Source organism: Limanda limanda, chromosome 8, assembly GCF_963576545.1.
Source record: "Limanda limanda chromosome 8, fLimLim1.1, whole genome shotgun sequence".
NCBI classification, from domain to species: Eukaryota; Metazoa; Chordata; class Actinopteri; order Pleuronectiformes; family Pleuronectidae; genus Limanda; species Limanda limanda.
The window spans coordinates 11,824,678-11,841,127 of NC_083643.1; the positions used below are offsets into that span (position 1 = coordinate 11,824,678).

Sequence of the window (16,450 nt, forward strand, 5' to 3'; positions counted from 1 at the left end):
AACAAAAACAATATCAACAAACACGACACAATGCAGCCAAATAAAACAATAATAATTAATACTTTGACAAAATAACTGTATGTCCATTTTCTGGTGCTCCCCAGTGTCTTCGGTGAATTTTCCCGAGTGACAACGATATCATATGTCACAGCAAATAGAAACTGTGTTGCAAAGATTTATGGAAATTTCAGTGTGATCATTTCTCTGCACTCAGTGAATCGAACACCCCACCGCAGGTCAACCGTGGGTCCCCAAAGCAGAGTCGCTCCTCACAGGCCTCTCCACCTTCACGGTGCTGGGGTCACATTCCAGCATCTCTCTGATCCAATCATCGTCCAGCGCTCCCTCTATGAACTCCTCCAGACTGATGTTGGCTACAGACATCACAAGGACAGAGACAAAGAGCAGAAGACAGACTCTATTAATATCACCAGCTTCTGTTTCTTCCTAAATCTATGCCTGCAAGTGGTTGAATCATTGAATGGGAGTTTAATATGATTTAATGCTATAATTTTTATGTTTAATTTAAAGCAATTTAAATTCGTTATGTGTCCACTTCCTCTCTTGAACTAATGTTATTAGGTTTGCAATACCTCACTTGAAGTTTGTTAGAAATAATAATTCTTTAAGATGAGCATCACCTCCATACATTTTTAAATACTAATTTCTATTTGTATTTATATAACTTATTAACTTAAATTGAACAAACTTCATTAATTTGTGTTTTACCGATTGAAGCAATATTAAAATGTTGGTATAATACAGTATAATACTTCATGGATCTTGTTGAAAATAATCACCCATATTTATGAGTGTGTAAATAAAAATCTGGATCTAGTGAATTTAAATGTGCTTTCATAAGGGGAATGATGGGCCTTGGTGGGGGTGCTCACTGAGTGCCCTTCTCGTTCTACATGGATCTTAAGTCCTTTACAAAAACATAACCTGAGGACATGAGGTCGGTCTACTGAAAGGAAAAAGGCAACGAATGCTCAACAGCAGGGGCGTTTCTAGGATTGAAAGAAAGGGGGGGCTTAGCCCCTAAGGAAGCTGAATATTTGCGCGCGCCAATTTTTTTTTGGCTCATTTGGGGCTGCGGATATCCATTGTTTCAGACAGTTCATAGATTGGTTCAATCAGAAAGAGTGTGATTTTTCTCTGTATCTTTGCTTGCAGTCATTCAGTATAAAATAACAGAAGTTATCTGTCACCTCTGCTAAATAATCTTCTAATATCCATCTGGTCAATGAATTGGATGATATACCGGTACAATAGCGTTATGAGGGACACTATGACATTTAGTTTTCACTAGCATTAACTGATTATAAACAAAAACATTCTATAGGCACTGATATTATTGTTTTAAAATACTAGAGATAGATATTAATGCAAAGAATAGATAAATTTGCTCGTTCACACTCTTGCTCACTGGAGACATTTTCTAACAAAATAGCTAGCTTAGTGTTAACATAGCTCATTACAATATTCCCTTTCATTTGCCTCAAGTAAACCTAAATTTAAGCAGGTAACAATCGTTAACAACTACAGATAGCCACATTCTGTAACTACCTGTACTTAAAAGTTCACTCTGTGCATCGTTTACTATGAGCTAAACTCCTTGGCTGTAATCCTGCTGTCTTGATGAGAGACGTTACTTGGCAGAGTGAGAAAGCCAGCGCAGCAGCAATGCAGACTCCCCAAGGTCCTAGTGCCCTGTCTTTTATTGTTAAGTATGATGAGAGGCTGTTGGATTGTAATTTTAAATTGGAGAAAAAATACAAAGCAGAAACGCACTCACATATGTAGCATGTTAGAGTTATAAATAACTTGTCCATGTGTAAAGCAATAGTTTAATTAAAAAAAAAAAAAAATTATTTGGGGGGGCTGAAGAACATTTTAGGGGGGCTTCAGCCCCCTAAAACAGGCCTAACGACGCCCCTGCTCAACAGAGTATGAGTGTGACATCCATTGTTTCAAGCTGAAATAACACTGCACCACGATTTCAAGCAGAAAGAGGAAACTATTTCTTCACCGTTATTGTCTTTATCTAATCTCACAAATATCCTGTTGGTACATTCTTCAGCTGTGAGTGGGTTGGGCTTGGTCAAAGCAGCAGCTACGCTCATCTTATTAACTGCCTGTGAACAGAGAGAACAACACCAGAGGATGAGCTTCAAACATGTGACCTGAATTTGTGTGTGACACAGAAAACTGCACGCACATGCTCACACACACACACCTGCATGATCTCCAGCATTTCCTCCTTTGTTATGGCTCCGTCTCGGTCTTTGTCATAAAGCTTGAATGACCAGCCCAGTTTGTCCACAGCTGAACCGTCAATCAGCAAACTGATGGCCATCACGTACTCCCTGAAATCCACCACCCCGTCCTACAGGAGACAACCTGCATTAACAGCTTTGTTTATGGGACTTTAAAAAAACACGTCAATATCTATTTATATGCCGCACTAAGACATTATGTAATTTGTTATAGGGCCGGGCATTAAAAACAATAGCAATTCCTGAAATACAATTCTAATCAATGGTTGAATAACAACATTTCAATAAATATTGATGTGTTTCCTGTGTATAGTGAAGGCACAGTGAGGAGGTTTAACACAATTGATCTCAGATTTGAACAATGTTTTGCTGTTTATCATTTTCATAAAGAAGTGTTTAAAACCACAACATTGATTAAGGAGTTAAAATCGCTCTTTAATTCTAGAAGAAATAATAATAACAATAAATAAGACAAAAATATACCGATGTGTCCTTCAGAGTAATTTTTCTCACCCCATTATTGTCCAGCGTGCGGAATACCTGCTCTGCATACTCAGCTGACTCACTGCCCACAGTCCCATTGCAGAAATGCCTCTGAAACTCATGTAGAGTGATCTGCCCGCTGGGACATTCATGCATAAACTTCCTGTGACAAAAAAAGAAAGACCTTTATTTAACTGTAAACCCTGGAGGGTCAGTTTGAATGAAGAGTCACATTTGCAGCAGGAGAAACCGGAGAGAAAAATGAAGAGTTTAGAGAATTGAGGTCAACCTGTTCCTGTCCTGTGTGTGTGCAGATTACCTGAGTTTGAAAGCTTGTTTACACCTTAGGACTCGACTGCTAAGATAAGTAGGTTGAATCATTTTGAACCACTTTACCACAGAGCGACAAGGCCGAGCCATTCAGCAGTGTGTAGTCATGGAAATAATGTGAGGACGCTCCGGTTTATACGACTGCTCACATTCAACGAAACACAGAATAAGGAAACAAGTCAGCATCAAAAAGGTAAAAGAGATATTTTGTAGATTTATCAGGGAAACATCAAATTATATAAAGGACACATAAAGGGACACCTCTTAAATGCAGTTTAACTCAAGGTGTTCCTCTCACTTCTACCTAAATACAAAAGGCACTGAACCTCTGTAGATCAACTCTAAAAAGCCAAATAAGAAATCTTACCTGAACCACTCGTACAGCTCAGTAACATAGGCCTCTCCTCTCCTGCAGGGCAGATTTGCAGCTTGGCCCATTCTGTTCAGGAGAAGCTACAGCTCTGCCTCCACCACTGGCTTTATATACACTACAAATCCCAGGCTTATGCCACCGCTTTCTTAATTTGCGCCAACCACCTCATCACATATCACTTAAATCTCTCCTCAGAGGGAGGAACGGTGACGGAGGGAGAGAGGGAGCAACAGAAGGCAAATGTAATTAGTTCAAAAGGAGACTGCGGCTTCTTAATCCGCTTCACACTAAGGACGGAAAAATGCCCAATGAAAAGCTACAAATAGTCTTCTGGTGTTTGACAATATTCCCAAAGTTCCTGTTGAGGGTTTAGTCAACTAATATTTATTAACATGAAATCCTGAGAAGACAGCCCAGGCATAAGTAGCAGCAGTAATGTAGATAAACAAATACAGTAAGTGCTTCCTCTGGGGCCCACGAATCAAACAAGAGTGAACTTATAAAAATGGCAGGAAGTGATACAATGGAGGCCTGATACAAGCCCAAAGGTTGCTGGGGTCCTTAACAAGTCTAATGGTGCAATAAAAATTACTTAAACAAAACAAAACAATAAATGATAGAGTAACAGCATGCAACTAGACACAAAGCAGGGCGTGAAATCAAAACGTAAGGTTCCCTAGCTCATATACAAAGTCTAGTGTTTTATTTCAAATGGAGACACAAGGAAAATTTGTGTGACCCTTTTTGCAAAGCTCATCAGTGAGGGTCAAATGCTGAAGTGAGAGCCTTCTGGGAAATTACAGTGCAATGATTAAAGAATGAGAAGAACAAAAAATAAGAACAATTTACATTTTGTGTAAAACAAAACAGCCTGTGTCTATGGCAAAGCTCCGTAGCTCTGGTTGTTTGGTTAGTGTTATTGAGTGTTGAAGCCAACGTGTACAGCTCCAAGCTTCCACTTCATTCCTGATGTGCGCAGAATGCTATGTTGCATCGAGTGAATCCAATCATACGTTGTCAACCTCCTTTTACTCTGCGAAGGAGCCACGTGGGAGGCAATCTCCAGAAGCAACAGGTCCATTGAGCAGAAATGTCCAAAGGCACTTTGGACACAGGCGGGAGTCTCCTCGTGAGCTCAGCTGCTCTGTCCACCGGCTCCTCATACTTTCAAGCATTTAGAGGTAGAAGTCAGTTTTCTTCATCATTAACAACCAACATTTCTATCCTCAGAGCTTGAGTTGTTATTGGACAAATCCTCAGAGTTACCGACGAGAACTGGGTCATGGCATTCAAGCAACAGAGTTCCATGTAATCTATTTGTGTGGACAGAAATAACGGCTGGTTCAGGTACGAATAACAAAGGGTTAAGATGCAGATTTACAGCTTAAAAGGAAATCAGTTTACAGGTTCGGACTCGATAAGTGTAACATACACAACAGTCTTGTTTTTGTAAAAGCCCCCAAAAAAACAATGTCCCAAAGAGCTCATTGAATGACTTTCAGTAGTTTTTCTTCTTAATTTCTTTATTATAATGTGTAGACTTTGTTTATTTTCACAACTTAGTGTTTATCCTCAAAATAACTTTTTGGCATCGGCAAGGCATAAAAAACAAATATTTTCAAATTCCACTGACAATAAATTGAGGCATTATAGTCAATTCTAATTTTCCATCTCACTTCCACATGATCACTAACATATAGCTCGTAACACGATGGCTATGAGAAAAAAGACGTGTAATCGTAAGTAGGGGCCATATAGAACTCCATGAGCTAAATGGATACAGGAACCATACGTGACTTCTTCAAGTTCTCACCAAAAGTCATCAGTATGTCTAACGTAAGTTGAGTCATGCATCATATGATGAGAGTGACAATAACAAAAAAAGATCAAGAGACGTATCCTAAAGTTTTGAATTTATGGAATGAACCGTCTGCATAGCATAATCTCTTGCATTAATGCAGGTGCACGACAAGAACATAAAACATAAACACATCTTCTGAAAGACCGTCAGTGCATAAAAGTACATGAGGAAAAAAACAAAAACCCACCTAAAGCTATGGCTTAGCTGCCAGATTACAAAGCGGACAATCAGTGTAAGAGGAGAGGTACAGATGAACAGGTACAGACTGGTGACTCCGAACCAACGTACAGCATGCGGGAGAGAATGTGAAGCGTAAACTGAAGGACAAAACACTGCTACACTTAAATGGAACCGTCGTTTTCTGACTGCATGGGGCGGCTTTGCTTCCATCGCTCCCTGAGTTATGACTTCCACCATGAGACTCAACCTGAAACGGGTCTGCTGTTCAGCCACTGCTACCAGACCTCCATTCCAGCACCTCTAAAGTGCTGTTCCACTTTGCATGAAGTAATACTGTTGTGCTCCTATGAACCGATAGGAGAACATGACTGGTTATTAGCTGCTCATCTCTAACAAACGCATGAAGGTGATGGCTTCTGTCAAACAATATTAACTGCTTAGAGCTAAAAGCAAAAAATATCCAGGGCAGCCTTAAAGTGAACACACGTGAAATTGAAAATATTCTTCCAACGCAAACTATCCCTTTAAGACAGATATGGCCTGAAGACATGGTGTTTGCAATCATACCAAATGTACATATATACAGTAAAGTTCAAGTCAGTGTACAAAAGAGGTTATTGGACCCTTTCCGAGGAAAATGTTCAGATACTGACAAGAGGAAATCTCTGAGCAGCACATCATTAGGGCGACTGTCAAAGTTAGAGGTTTATGGAAGTGTGGTCTCCCGTGGTACGATGCCTACCTACGGTTTGGATCCTGAGGGGGGGGGGTCACAGAGATGGGCCACGTTGTCACGGTGTCTTCCTTGCATTTTAATTAAACATACAGTACCAAATCAAATAACAACCTTTTTAAACAAAATGAAGTCGATTCAGTGCATTATTTGCTTTGTCACTCCCAACCTTTGATCACACGTTGGTGGAGAGAGATTCAAGCAGGAATCCGGAGCTGTCATGATGTGCGTCTTCTCACTGTTATTTGTGATCGTGGGTTCTTAACCCTCGTGAGGCCTCCTCAGTTCAACAGACAGGAGATGTGAGGAGACCATTAAGGAAACAGCGCCTCAGGGCAGGCGGAGCGCTGCAAGGCCTCGAGGCGAATCCTCCGCCCGGAAAAGGGGAAATAAGAAGATCCCTTATTGATGTCGATCCTGCTCATGCCACACAGAGACTACACAGCTTATGTGGAAAAAGGAAGCTAATAAATAAAGGTTTTTAAAAACCGAACTTGGCATCATGAAGTAAGCAGTTCTTGTCATCAAAAAAACTGATGGTCCAAGTGTTTGTCAGTGTGCCTCAGATTCACACTGTAAGAGCAGATTCTACAAAGACCAGCGCATGTCTTCAAAGTCCACAGCATCGCCCAAGTTTGTGTCCGACTCCAGGAGGCTCATGATCACGGCCATGGCTGCTTCGTCATTGCTAAGGCTGCTAAGGCCTGGTCCAACTACACTGTCCAAATCCATCTGAGAATTCTCCCCTGAGAAGAGATGAAGAGGCAGAGGAACAAAAGGAGAAAAAAATGAGATAATCAAACATTATTAAACCCAGTCAGGAAATAAGCTATAAAACAGAAGCAGAAATCAAACCCATGAGTGTCTCTCCTCCAGAGAAGGCAGCTCCCTGGGGCTCATCCTCGGAGCTGGACTTTCCTGCTATCTCCATATCGGCTGCATCTCCATTTGGCACCTAGAGAACGAAAGAGGAGAAAATTACACTCCCAGCAGCAACATGGCAGGAGTTTGGTTCTGAAGGAAAAACAGGACGGAATCAAATCTGTGCTGGTTTAACGATTGCTTTCAACCAATCAAGTTACTGTGATTGCTTCACATTGCAGTCGAGTCAAATCGAAAAGGTGTTCATAAAAAATATAAGATATCTCAAAGGTCATAATGACAGATCAATGTACATTAGTGAAGAAATATGCACATTTTGCAAATGGGAAAATAGTTGCGTTGTGGAGTTCACCTCATCAATGACTGAGACAGATGCATCAATACAAATATGCATGTATAGATACTTACATGGTTGCTGGTTTGATTGTGAGTTTGTGGAGACTTATCCTGTGGTAAACTGAAGGGGCTGACGTCACCACTGGAAGGGGATGAGTTCATCCTAAAGAGGCACGGACACAAATTAAAAGCTACAACAACCGTGGCAGTAAAACAGTGAAACCAACTTCTGTTGATTGAGAACCAACCTGTTGAAATCCAGCAGCTCGTTGGCAATCTGTGTCCCTATGCTTCCTGCATAAATCATACTCCCAGGAGTGGCGGAGATGCCTGGGATAATGGGAAGGGACTTCTTGTCATCTTCCAACAGAAACAAGAAGTTAAGCATGAGGGAACAGAAATTATGCGGCCAAGACAGCGGATTACATCTCCTTAATTTTCTTTTTCCATAATCCATTTCAACTGACCGTCAGAAGTCTTGCTCGACTGTTCAGGCTTGTTTCCCGACCGACTGGCTTGACTGGGATGGTGCAATGTCATTGGATGAGAAACCAGATAAAGCAGCAATGAATAACATTCTTTGTCAGGTAAGAAGACATTCAGGTAAGAAAGTATCAGATGGAAACATATACTCACGATATCACTGTGTTAGTTGACACTATGTATTCTACTTCCTTGGTCCAGGGATTTACAAAACTAAACCACTGACTTTTCAGAGTGACAAAAGAGCCACATTTTGTTTTGAACTTGTAACAGTTTGTGTCGATTTTCTCTTTACTCCGCAGCACTATGGTGGAAAAACAGACAAATTAAAAGGAATAAACACAGGAAACAGCATCAGAATCACCTGCTTAGAGCAGAGAACAGAGGACATCAAATACAGGGAAGTTTGGCCACACAGACACCTACTTAAATAAACATTGTTTCAAACTTAACATGTGATGTACCTCAACACTGCAGCTATACTGTAAATTAACATCTGATCTGAATTGGTCTAAATAATTAAAAAAGTGTAGCTGTCATCTTAGCAGAGACTGAAATCAACAGAAAAAAAGACAAACACTATGAGGGGACTGAAGAATGTATTTTACCTTTTCGATGTCTATCAGCTAAATGTGGTAAGTCGTCTTGGTGGAAGTACTCGTAGCATGATGTCCCAAGCAGTTCTTGGGGAAGATAACCAAGAAAGGTCGTAGCTCTGCAGAAAAAAAGCTACGTTATCAATTTATCCTGAATTATATACATAATAACGTATGGGCTCTCTTTGTTTCCCCTTTGACACCCACAGTCTTTTATGTTAATAAGCATCAAAGAAATTACAAATGTCACTAAAATATATTTGAAATGTGTATTGTAATCAAAGCATGCACCAAACCCCAAACACCCCCTTGTTGAATTGACTCTACCTTTGATCGACAAAGGTGAATTTGCCGTCCATGGCGTAGCGGGTGATGAACTCTGTGGGTTTTACTCTCACTTCTCCGTTAACCTGTGGAGCTGAGTGAGAGTGGATGCGTCCCACCGCCACCAGGCAGCTGAAGTGGGAGCTGTCCTGCTTGTCCACCTCGCCCTCCCCCTCTGCCCCCAGCTGACTGGTGGGCCAGCTGCGCATGTAGCCTGTACAGTGGACTGTGCAGTACTTCTGCGACTCTGGAGGGGCATTAAGACACAAATCACATCCATCAAATAAGATAAACACACAAAGACAATATACAAATACATTTATTCCTTCACACTAATTGTGTAACTGTTTAAATTATACAGGCTGTTGTCCATTTAACAAAAGATAAAACCCTGACTGTAGAGAGTGAATTCCTTGCCTTTCTTTTTAGAGGAGCAAGCCTGGAATTCCTTCTCCTCCACTTTGATAGAGACCTTGTTGTACTTCATGCGACAGAAGAAGGAACGCCGAGCGCCGGAACACAACCGTGCGCCGCCGACTGGGAGGTAGGCCTGGACCTGCAGACCGGCTGGGGATAGGAAAGAAGTGTTCATGTGCTCCTTCCCAAACACCCACTTATCATAGGTCACTTATGGGGACTTTTAATTGAGTTATTTATTCTCTTGAGATTAACTTTAACCACAACTACTACTTACCAAATCCTAACAGGAATCACTGACCCAGGAATCAGCTTTTTCCGCATTTGGGGACACAGTTGTTGACAAGTTTTAATTTACCAACTGTTTTTTTGGCCTGGAATTTGTCCCCAAAGGTAGCCTATGACAAACCTGCAAACTTCTAGCTTTGTGAAGTCCCTCAGTTGAATCATAGCATTCCATAGACCCTTAACCTGACCTTAAGCAACAGAACTAAATGACTATCCTAAACCCCCCCTCTAGCTGAGAGCCAAATCTTACCATAAAAACAAGTCACAACCTTTAAACGGCCCTTTGAAGGTGTGTCCAAAAAGCAAAATGTCGTCACACCTTATGGTCTAGTAGTTAAACTTGTCCTCACAAAGTACACATACAGATAAACTGCTTTACTTTTAGCATCTATTAGCCGTTCACGAGGGTATAACTCAGTAGCTGACAGCTGCTCCTTCACTTTCCCCATGTCCTTAGGGTGAATGTAATCAAACAGGCTCTGTCCAATCAGCTCCGCCTAGAAGAAGAGAAGGAGAAACACAGCTTGTCAAACAGAAGAAATTTCCCATAGTCATAACCAGTCTGCATCTAGAGCAAGTCCTGCTGACAAATGGCCAATTTCACAAAGTACACTGACTGAACTGTTGACCCCGGAGCACACCAGATACTGCATAGAGCGAGCGGTTTGAATTTAGCAATTTGGCAAATATTAAATAAACCTAACAGTTCTATCAGGATTACAAATGTACAATCAAAAGCATAATGAGGCATAAACATTGGATACATGGATTACAAGGAATGGTTTCAATGCAAGTGTTTACAATAGTGCCAAGACAACACAACGCATCTGGTATGTCCGGGGGTCTTCTCTGCAGATACAGAAACAAATGTAAAAGTGTTACCCGACTATAATTTAATATCTTCGTGACGGACTCTGAGACAAAAACTATTTTTCCACGATCACATCCCACTACAAACAGGAACCCATCTGCCGCCTGCACAACAAAGAAACACGGGGGAGAATAGGAGGAGCTGATGAGATGACATGATCAAAACAAAGAGGCTACACTGAGTAAATATTACATTCATATTTTTTACATTATATTTATTTTTATATAGTTATTTAAGTAATAAGAAGCATTTAAATTAATCAATAACGAAAGTGATTACAACTTAAATTTAATGTTATACGTTATAATACAAACATTATAAATACCATCAGCAGATAAACAAAAGCAAAACAATTTCTTTTTTTTGAAATGCTTGTTTTTTTGTATGTTTTGTACGTTTCTGATAAATGTAACTCAGAGTAAAGCCGGGGCGTTGCCAACTGCATAGGTTTGTAACCAATACATGGGTCAGGTTGGTAACCTATGCAGCTGGAACTGGCCAAAATATGGGCAGAGTAATTATTTTAACATCAAATCATAATTCTGAGCCTCAATGATCACTGGTACCTTAAGAACAAGGTGCTTGAGCTCCTCATTAGGAAGGAATGATGGCTTATAGTTGGCTTCAGAAAAGGAACCTGCTGAACCTGAAAATACAGACACAGTCATGTCAGATTAATATGTTACCATCAGTAAATTGAGTTAAAGGAACATTCTTCTTCATTAAAACCTGGGTTTCTATGTTCAGAGTGTCAAGCCATCAATCCTAACCCTAACATACAACTCATTTAATGTACTGTTGAGTGCATGAACATGATCACAGGACTAAAACCCATTAATAACAACAGTCATGCCAGTGGTCATCAGTTGTCTCTGTACCTTTGAGAGATTTAAGGTGCTGCACTGCCATTCTAAGAACAGTGAGTTTGTCCAGTTTGCGAGACATCGGGTTACAAGTCGGGATCATGTCTGAGAGTTTGTCGATGAGGGTGTTCATTTTGTCCCGTCTCCTCTTCTCAATTTGGCTGTGGGGTTCCCTGCAGACATACAAAATAAGAAAACCATTCAGAGGACTAGGAAATAAGAGTTTCCTGTTATGACTCTACAATCCACCTGGGAAATATACCTACCTGAGACATTTCATTTTGATGTGTTGGTCATCTCCATCCGACCTGTGGAGAAGAAAAACACACATTTGAATTGTTTACATGCTGAGCAACATCATGCAAATGTATATTTTCCCAATAACAACAGGAGAGTTTTTAACTAGCACAACAGGACTGCAACTTATGATTCTTTTATTTATAGATTAATCTTGTTATCAATTTATCTGTAAATGTACAACCAAAAGATGGGAGAAAGAAAGAAAACCAGCATGTCTTTGCATTTCAGAAGCTGGAATCAGAAAACTTTGATAATTTCCACTAGTTTGTCTTGAAAAAATCCCTAAGGAGATTCCTCTTTTGAAAATAGTATAAAAACAATTAACATAAGAGTTGTTAAGTTTTACTTGACGAATATTTTTCACAGTCCACTAATCAATTAATTATCTCATTGTTGCTGCTCTACACACAGTACCCGTTTTCGTCGTCATCCATATCTGCATCAAGGATGGAAGCAGATTTTGAATCCCTGAGAAGAAGAAAAAAACAACAAATTAAATTACAAACAGCATCAATTTAAGTGAGTGGATTGATGATATTTTCTTGAAGTTCTAAACAGTCTAAAAAAAGTCCCACTCAGACTCACTGGATGTCTATGCTGCCCTTGCGCTTCCGGGGCATCTCCATGCTCAAGGACATGCTGGCAGCTGAGGAAGCGGACATCAGGCTGGACAGAGACATAGAACAGCTTTGGTTTTCCTCGACCAGCAGGTCCTCTGAAACACACAAAACCCAATGAACCGCATCTGGTCAGAAGGGACTGAATGTGTGTCTGAATGCATGTTCCCTTATTCGGCTACATTACATTCTGTCAGATGTATGTGGTCATATTAAAGGTTTCCCCAAACACAAACACTGTAAAACTGCAATTACTCACAGACTGATTCATGTTACTCCTTAAAAATGGCTGCATACGAGTCTAAATTGTTCAGTTTACTGTGAGAAGCAAGAAATTAGAAGCTGGAACCTGAAAAATTGTTGTATTTTTTTCAGTCTTTTGTTTGATAAATGATAAAATTATTAAAGGTGCACAGCATTGGGTTCTTCGATTATTCCTTAATATTCCAAAAAGAGGTTGTCATAAAGATAAGAAGAGCTGGCTTGTGGCTAAAAAGGTCAAATGCTGAGATCTGCAGAACATGAAGTCAATTTCTTGGTGTGGTAGGTAAATCAGCCTGCTTATGAACTCATAACTGGTTGTTCTGGTGTAACTGCTGTGAATTTACTTATGGCAGCTTTGGCCTCTGCACACTTTTCAGTCACCAGATTCTCTGACGCCAGCGTGGGGCTGGGCCGATGCCATTGTCTATCGTGGCTGTTGCTAAAATAACAGGAAAATATATTTCTTACGAGCTGTGACCTGATCTTGCACTTTTTGCCCTGCTTCATATATTAGAATATTTGTTACAAGGTGCACTCTCATAACTAATTTACTTAAATAATTATCAATAAGCATGTGTATCTGATACATTGAAAGACCACAGCTTCAACTTATTTTTATGAGCTTTAATTCCAAAAGCGAAAGTTCATTGAACAGAAGTCTGTCAGATTAAATCCATTTATATAAATGAATGCGCATTTTGAACACTGACAACAGTGACATGAAGCAAAATGCAAAGATGACTCATTCTGACTATATAATTAACTATTATTTATTTTAGAATAAGCATGTAATAAATCAGTTTAAGTCCACAGCTCACTGTCTATTCCAAAAAGACGTGTAGCTACCATGACTATGATTTATTCCCGTTTCTCAGCAGAAGGTGAGATATGTATGAGACACACCAAATGTGGCTCATATCCATGAAACCTATTTTTAACTCCGACCTTGTGACCCAAATAGATCAGTAACAACCTGGTTTTTAATCCCACTGCCACTGTACAAATCTGATGGATTACAGGGTTAGCGCGAAGGCACCTAGATTACTGGACATCACGCCAAACACACGTCCCTCGGCCAACTCCCACAATCCCTCAGTCAAGCTCACGCGTTCATTAACTTGTCCATTCACTCAATCCTTCAATGAGTATCTGCTGCTACTGCTGCACTCAAACACCCCCAACTCTCTGAAGCTCTTCACGAGTGTTTGTATCCTTGGATCTAATAACAAACTCATGTGTAAAACAAAAATAATCACAGATGTGCATGGCTACAATAACGGTTAATCGAATTAAGTCATGAGCTTTCCTACTTCACATAAATTAAGTTAATCATACCTACAAACAAGATCTGAGCACAAAGGCTGCAGTCTTCCACTATTGCCAAATCAACAGCATGATTTGATAATTCTCTAGTCACAATGAAAGAGTTCATGTTTGTTAAACGCAAAGTTAATTGCGTAATAATGTAATTCTGACTAATATGTAGGTGGCAATAAAGAAAGCATCAGCTACAGAGGTGCAATCTGAATGTAGAAAAAGAGATCACTGGAATATTATGCTCATTAAAACATATTGTTGACTTCTCACAGGAAACTAGACAAGAAAGTCTCAGTGAAAGGACCACTGGTTATCTTGACTGGGTAGATTTTAATAAACGTACCCTAAAAATACTTCTACATAGATGCTCTGATCTGTGGTGAACATTTTAATACAGATCAAAAAAAAGTAGAATCAAACTTGAAAGGAATGTCATCTAAAGATGAACCCATTTTTCCAACAATTTTATTGATCAATAGAAAATGTAGAAACCATTTTATTAAGCAATATCAAACAAAAAGTTCAAACATTATTTTTTTCCCAGTATTTCTTTGTTTACATGACAAAAAGCTGGATAACTCTGATGGCTTATTGAAAACAAAAAATTCAATATGACAAAATAACCCTGGACATGTTTTTTTTTACCATTTTCAGACACTTAATAAACCAAATGATTGAATCAATAAATCAAAAAAGAAAAAAAAACAGGTTATTATTTTCATAATTTCTCTTTTTAAGCAGCAAATGCTTTTAAGTAACTGGAGCTTAAGTGACTGGAACTAGCGATAGTTTTATATTTTGGCTTCAAATATGACCTTAAACTATTAATTGACTATAAAAATTGTTTCAATTACATTTCAGTTGACCAATCAATTATTATCATAATCTTTGCAGCTCTACAGTAAACCTAGTTTAGTCACCTACTCAAAGCTTGTTTTTCTTACCATCAAACAAATGTAATCTGTAATCTAATGAACCAGTTTGATGACAAGCTTGAGTCTGGTCGGTAAAACAGGGGTTATATAGTTCAGTCAGTTGTTGAACTCCAGTCATAATACTCCTCTGAGTCCATAAAGATAAAAATACAACTGGTGTTTTGTACGCATGTCCAACACACAACTCATTCATATCAGGAATTCATCAGGACCAAGTGGGGAGTCTTTGAGGAAGTCCTGACTGATAACAACAATCCTGATGTTTGACCTACATTCAACTAAAGCATCATGCAACACCACACAGATGCATGGTGTTAACACCACCAGAAGTACAACATGTCTTCAGATTCTAGAACAACAACACCATCTCACTATGATTAATGATTTTATTGGTAGGGCTTAACATTTCCCTGGAAAGTGGTTTCCTGGAAAGCAGTGAACACTCCCTGGTGGCTGCGGAATTAAAAGCTCGTTTTAAGGCTTCCGACTGAATGAGACACGTTCTCATATACATGTTCAAACAGAATAATAATAAAAAGGTGCGTAAACAACAGAGGGATTGTTGAGGAGCAAGGTTAAAAAACAAGAGTCTGTTTAGTGAAGGGAAGTCGGTTTGAAGGCGGATTTATGACAGCTTAAAGTGAATTGATGTGTTGTCAGTAGGTAAAAGTAATACATATATAAATAAAACAGTACAGTTAAGGTAAAGTAAAGGCTGATCCGTGCTGGCTAACATCCGATCCCCGGTTGAGCGGGTTCATCCTCCGGGCGAAGCAGCGAGCCGCCGCGGATCATCTCGGGCCTGAAAGCGAGCTCACGTTCCCGCTTGGTTTTCACACCGTGACACCCCGTCTTCCAGAAACCAGGGACCCCCACCAGCTGTGACAACCCACCCCAGGGGAGACACCATCACGGCGGGTGCACAAACCTCCGCCTCGGCCGTGTCGACACAGTTTCCCCCCCGGTGAACAGGCCGAGCTACGGCGGCTAAGCTAACACTCGGTTCGGTCGCTCGGGTCAACGCTAGCACAAGCGACGCCGCGACACAAACACGGTTATTTCGCATTTTAATGACCCTGCTAACCCGTGACAACCCGGGATAACGATGTGTGGGGACGTAACGCTGGGATAAGGGGAGGGAGCGAGCCGGGTCGGGTTACACAGACGACGGGGAAGGCGAGTTTGTTCTACTGCTCTACTGACCTAGTTTTGGAAAAGCGCAGAGTTACGGTCACCCGGTGCAGACCACCCGGGAGAGCCCCCCGCTCCCCCCCGCTGCTTGACACTCAACACACTCACACTACACACACAGTACTACACAGTGTCACTGGTCAAAGTGGTGAAATAACAACTCGCGGTGTGTTGGGGTTACCTGCCGGTTCTCTGTCACCGCCGCCAGCCGATGCTTTCCTGGCCGACATGGCTGGAGCCGGTGCGCCGGGGCCCGGGGCTCCGAGGCATGGGGGAGGCGGGGGACTGGCTCCGGGACGAGGCGGTGATGCGGGGCAGGTCGGGTGGAGAGCCGGGGGGAAGCTGGATCCCTGTGCCTGGTTGTCAGTCGTCCTCCACGGACAGAAAGCAGATCGGCAGCAGTGGTGGAAATGGGACAGTATGGAGGTGGTGGAGGGAGGGAGGGAGACGCGGAAGGCAGAGCGCAGTCTCCTCCTGGCGGTTCACCGGAGTCACTTCCCTCCACCGCCGCTGGAAAACAAGTGTGG

General features: G+C 40.9%; 2 protein-coding genes across 3 annotated transcripts; both read right to left on the reverse strand.

The window, feature by feature from the left end:
* Positions 1–87: 87 nt before the first annotated feature.
* si:ch211-245j22.3 (uncharacterized protein LOC563798 homolog) lies at positions 88–3,530 on the reverse strand. Its single transcript, XM_061077375.1, has 5 exons — positions 3,460–3,530; positions 2,793–2,925; positions 2,240–2,389; positions 2,033–2,138; positions 88–374 (listed from the first exon to the last, which is right to left on the reverse strand). Exons 1-5 carry the CDS (start codon positions 3,528–3,530, stop codon positions 238–240), a joined length of 597 nt encoding a protein of 198 aa, XP_060933358.1. The 3' UTR covers positions 88–237.
* A 1,836-nt stretch (positions 3,531–5,366) lies between these two features.
* Positions 5,367–16,439, reverse strand: bmal2 (basic helix-loop-helix ARNT like 2). 2 transcript variants are annotated; one of them, XM_061076223.1, is made up of 17 exons: positions 16,105–16,439; positions 12,185–12,314; positions 12,014–12,067; positions 11,566–11,607; positions 11,315–11,472; positions 11,003–11,082; positions 10,448–10,540; positions 9,945–10,062; positions 9,278–9,427; positions 8,864–9,107; positions 8,549–8,655; positions 8,094–8,244; positions 7,925–7,977; positions 7,706–7,817; positions 7,530–7,620; positions 7,095–7,194; positions 5,367–6,985 (listed from the first exon to the last, which is right to left on the reverse strand). In XM_061076223.1, exons 1-17 carry the CDS (start codon positions 16,151–16,153, stop codon positions 6,828–6,830), a joined length of 1,890 nt encoding a protein of 629 aa, XP_060932206.1. In that variant the 5' UTR covers positions 16,154–16,439; the 3' UTR covers positions 5,367–6,827. The 2 variants fall into 2 exon arrangements, with proteins under 2 accessions (XP_060932206.1, XP_060932207.1); XM_061076224.1 differs by lacking the exon at positions 10,448–10,540.
* Positions 16,440–16,450: the final 11 nt, after the last annotated feature.

Bases quoted from the DNA above. Each gene is read 5' to 3' on its own strand.
- si:ch211-245j22.3 (XM_061077375.1), bottom strand. From the start codon at position 3,530: ATGGGCCAAGCTGCAAATCTGCCCTGCAGGAGAGGAGAGGCCTATGTT. The intron at 2,926-3,459 runs GTAAGATTTCTT...TTTTTGTCACAG, and splicing joins GAGCTGTACGAGTGGTTCAG to GAAGTTTATGCATGAATGTC. The intron at 2,390-2,792 runs GTGAGAAAAATT...TGTCTCCTGTAG, and splicing joins GCACGCTGGACAATAATGGG to GACGGGGTGGTGGATTTCAG.
- bmal2 (XM_061076223.1), bottom strand. From the start codon at position 16,153: ATGTCGGCCAGGAAAGCATCGGCTGGCGGCGGTGACAGAGAACCGGCA. The intron at 11,473-11,565 runs GTAGGTATATTT...GTATGTCTGCAG, and splicing joins ATCAAAATGAAATGTCTCAG to GGAACCCCACAGCCAAATTG. The intron at 7,195-7,529 runs GTAAGTATCTAT...TTCGTTCTCTAG, and splicing joins ACAATCAAACCAGCAACCAT to GTGCCAAATGGAGATGCAGC.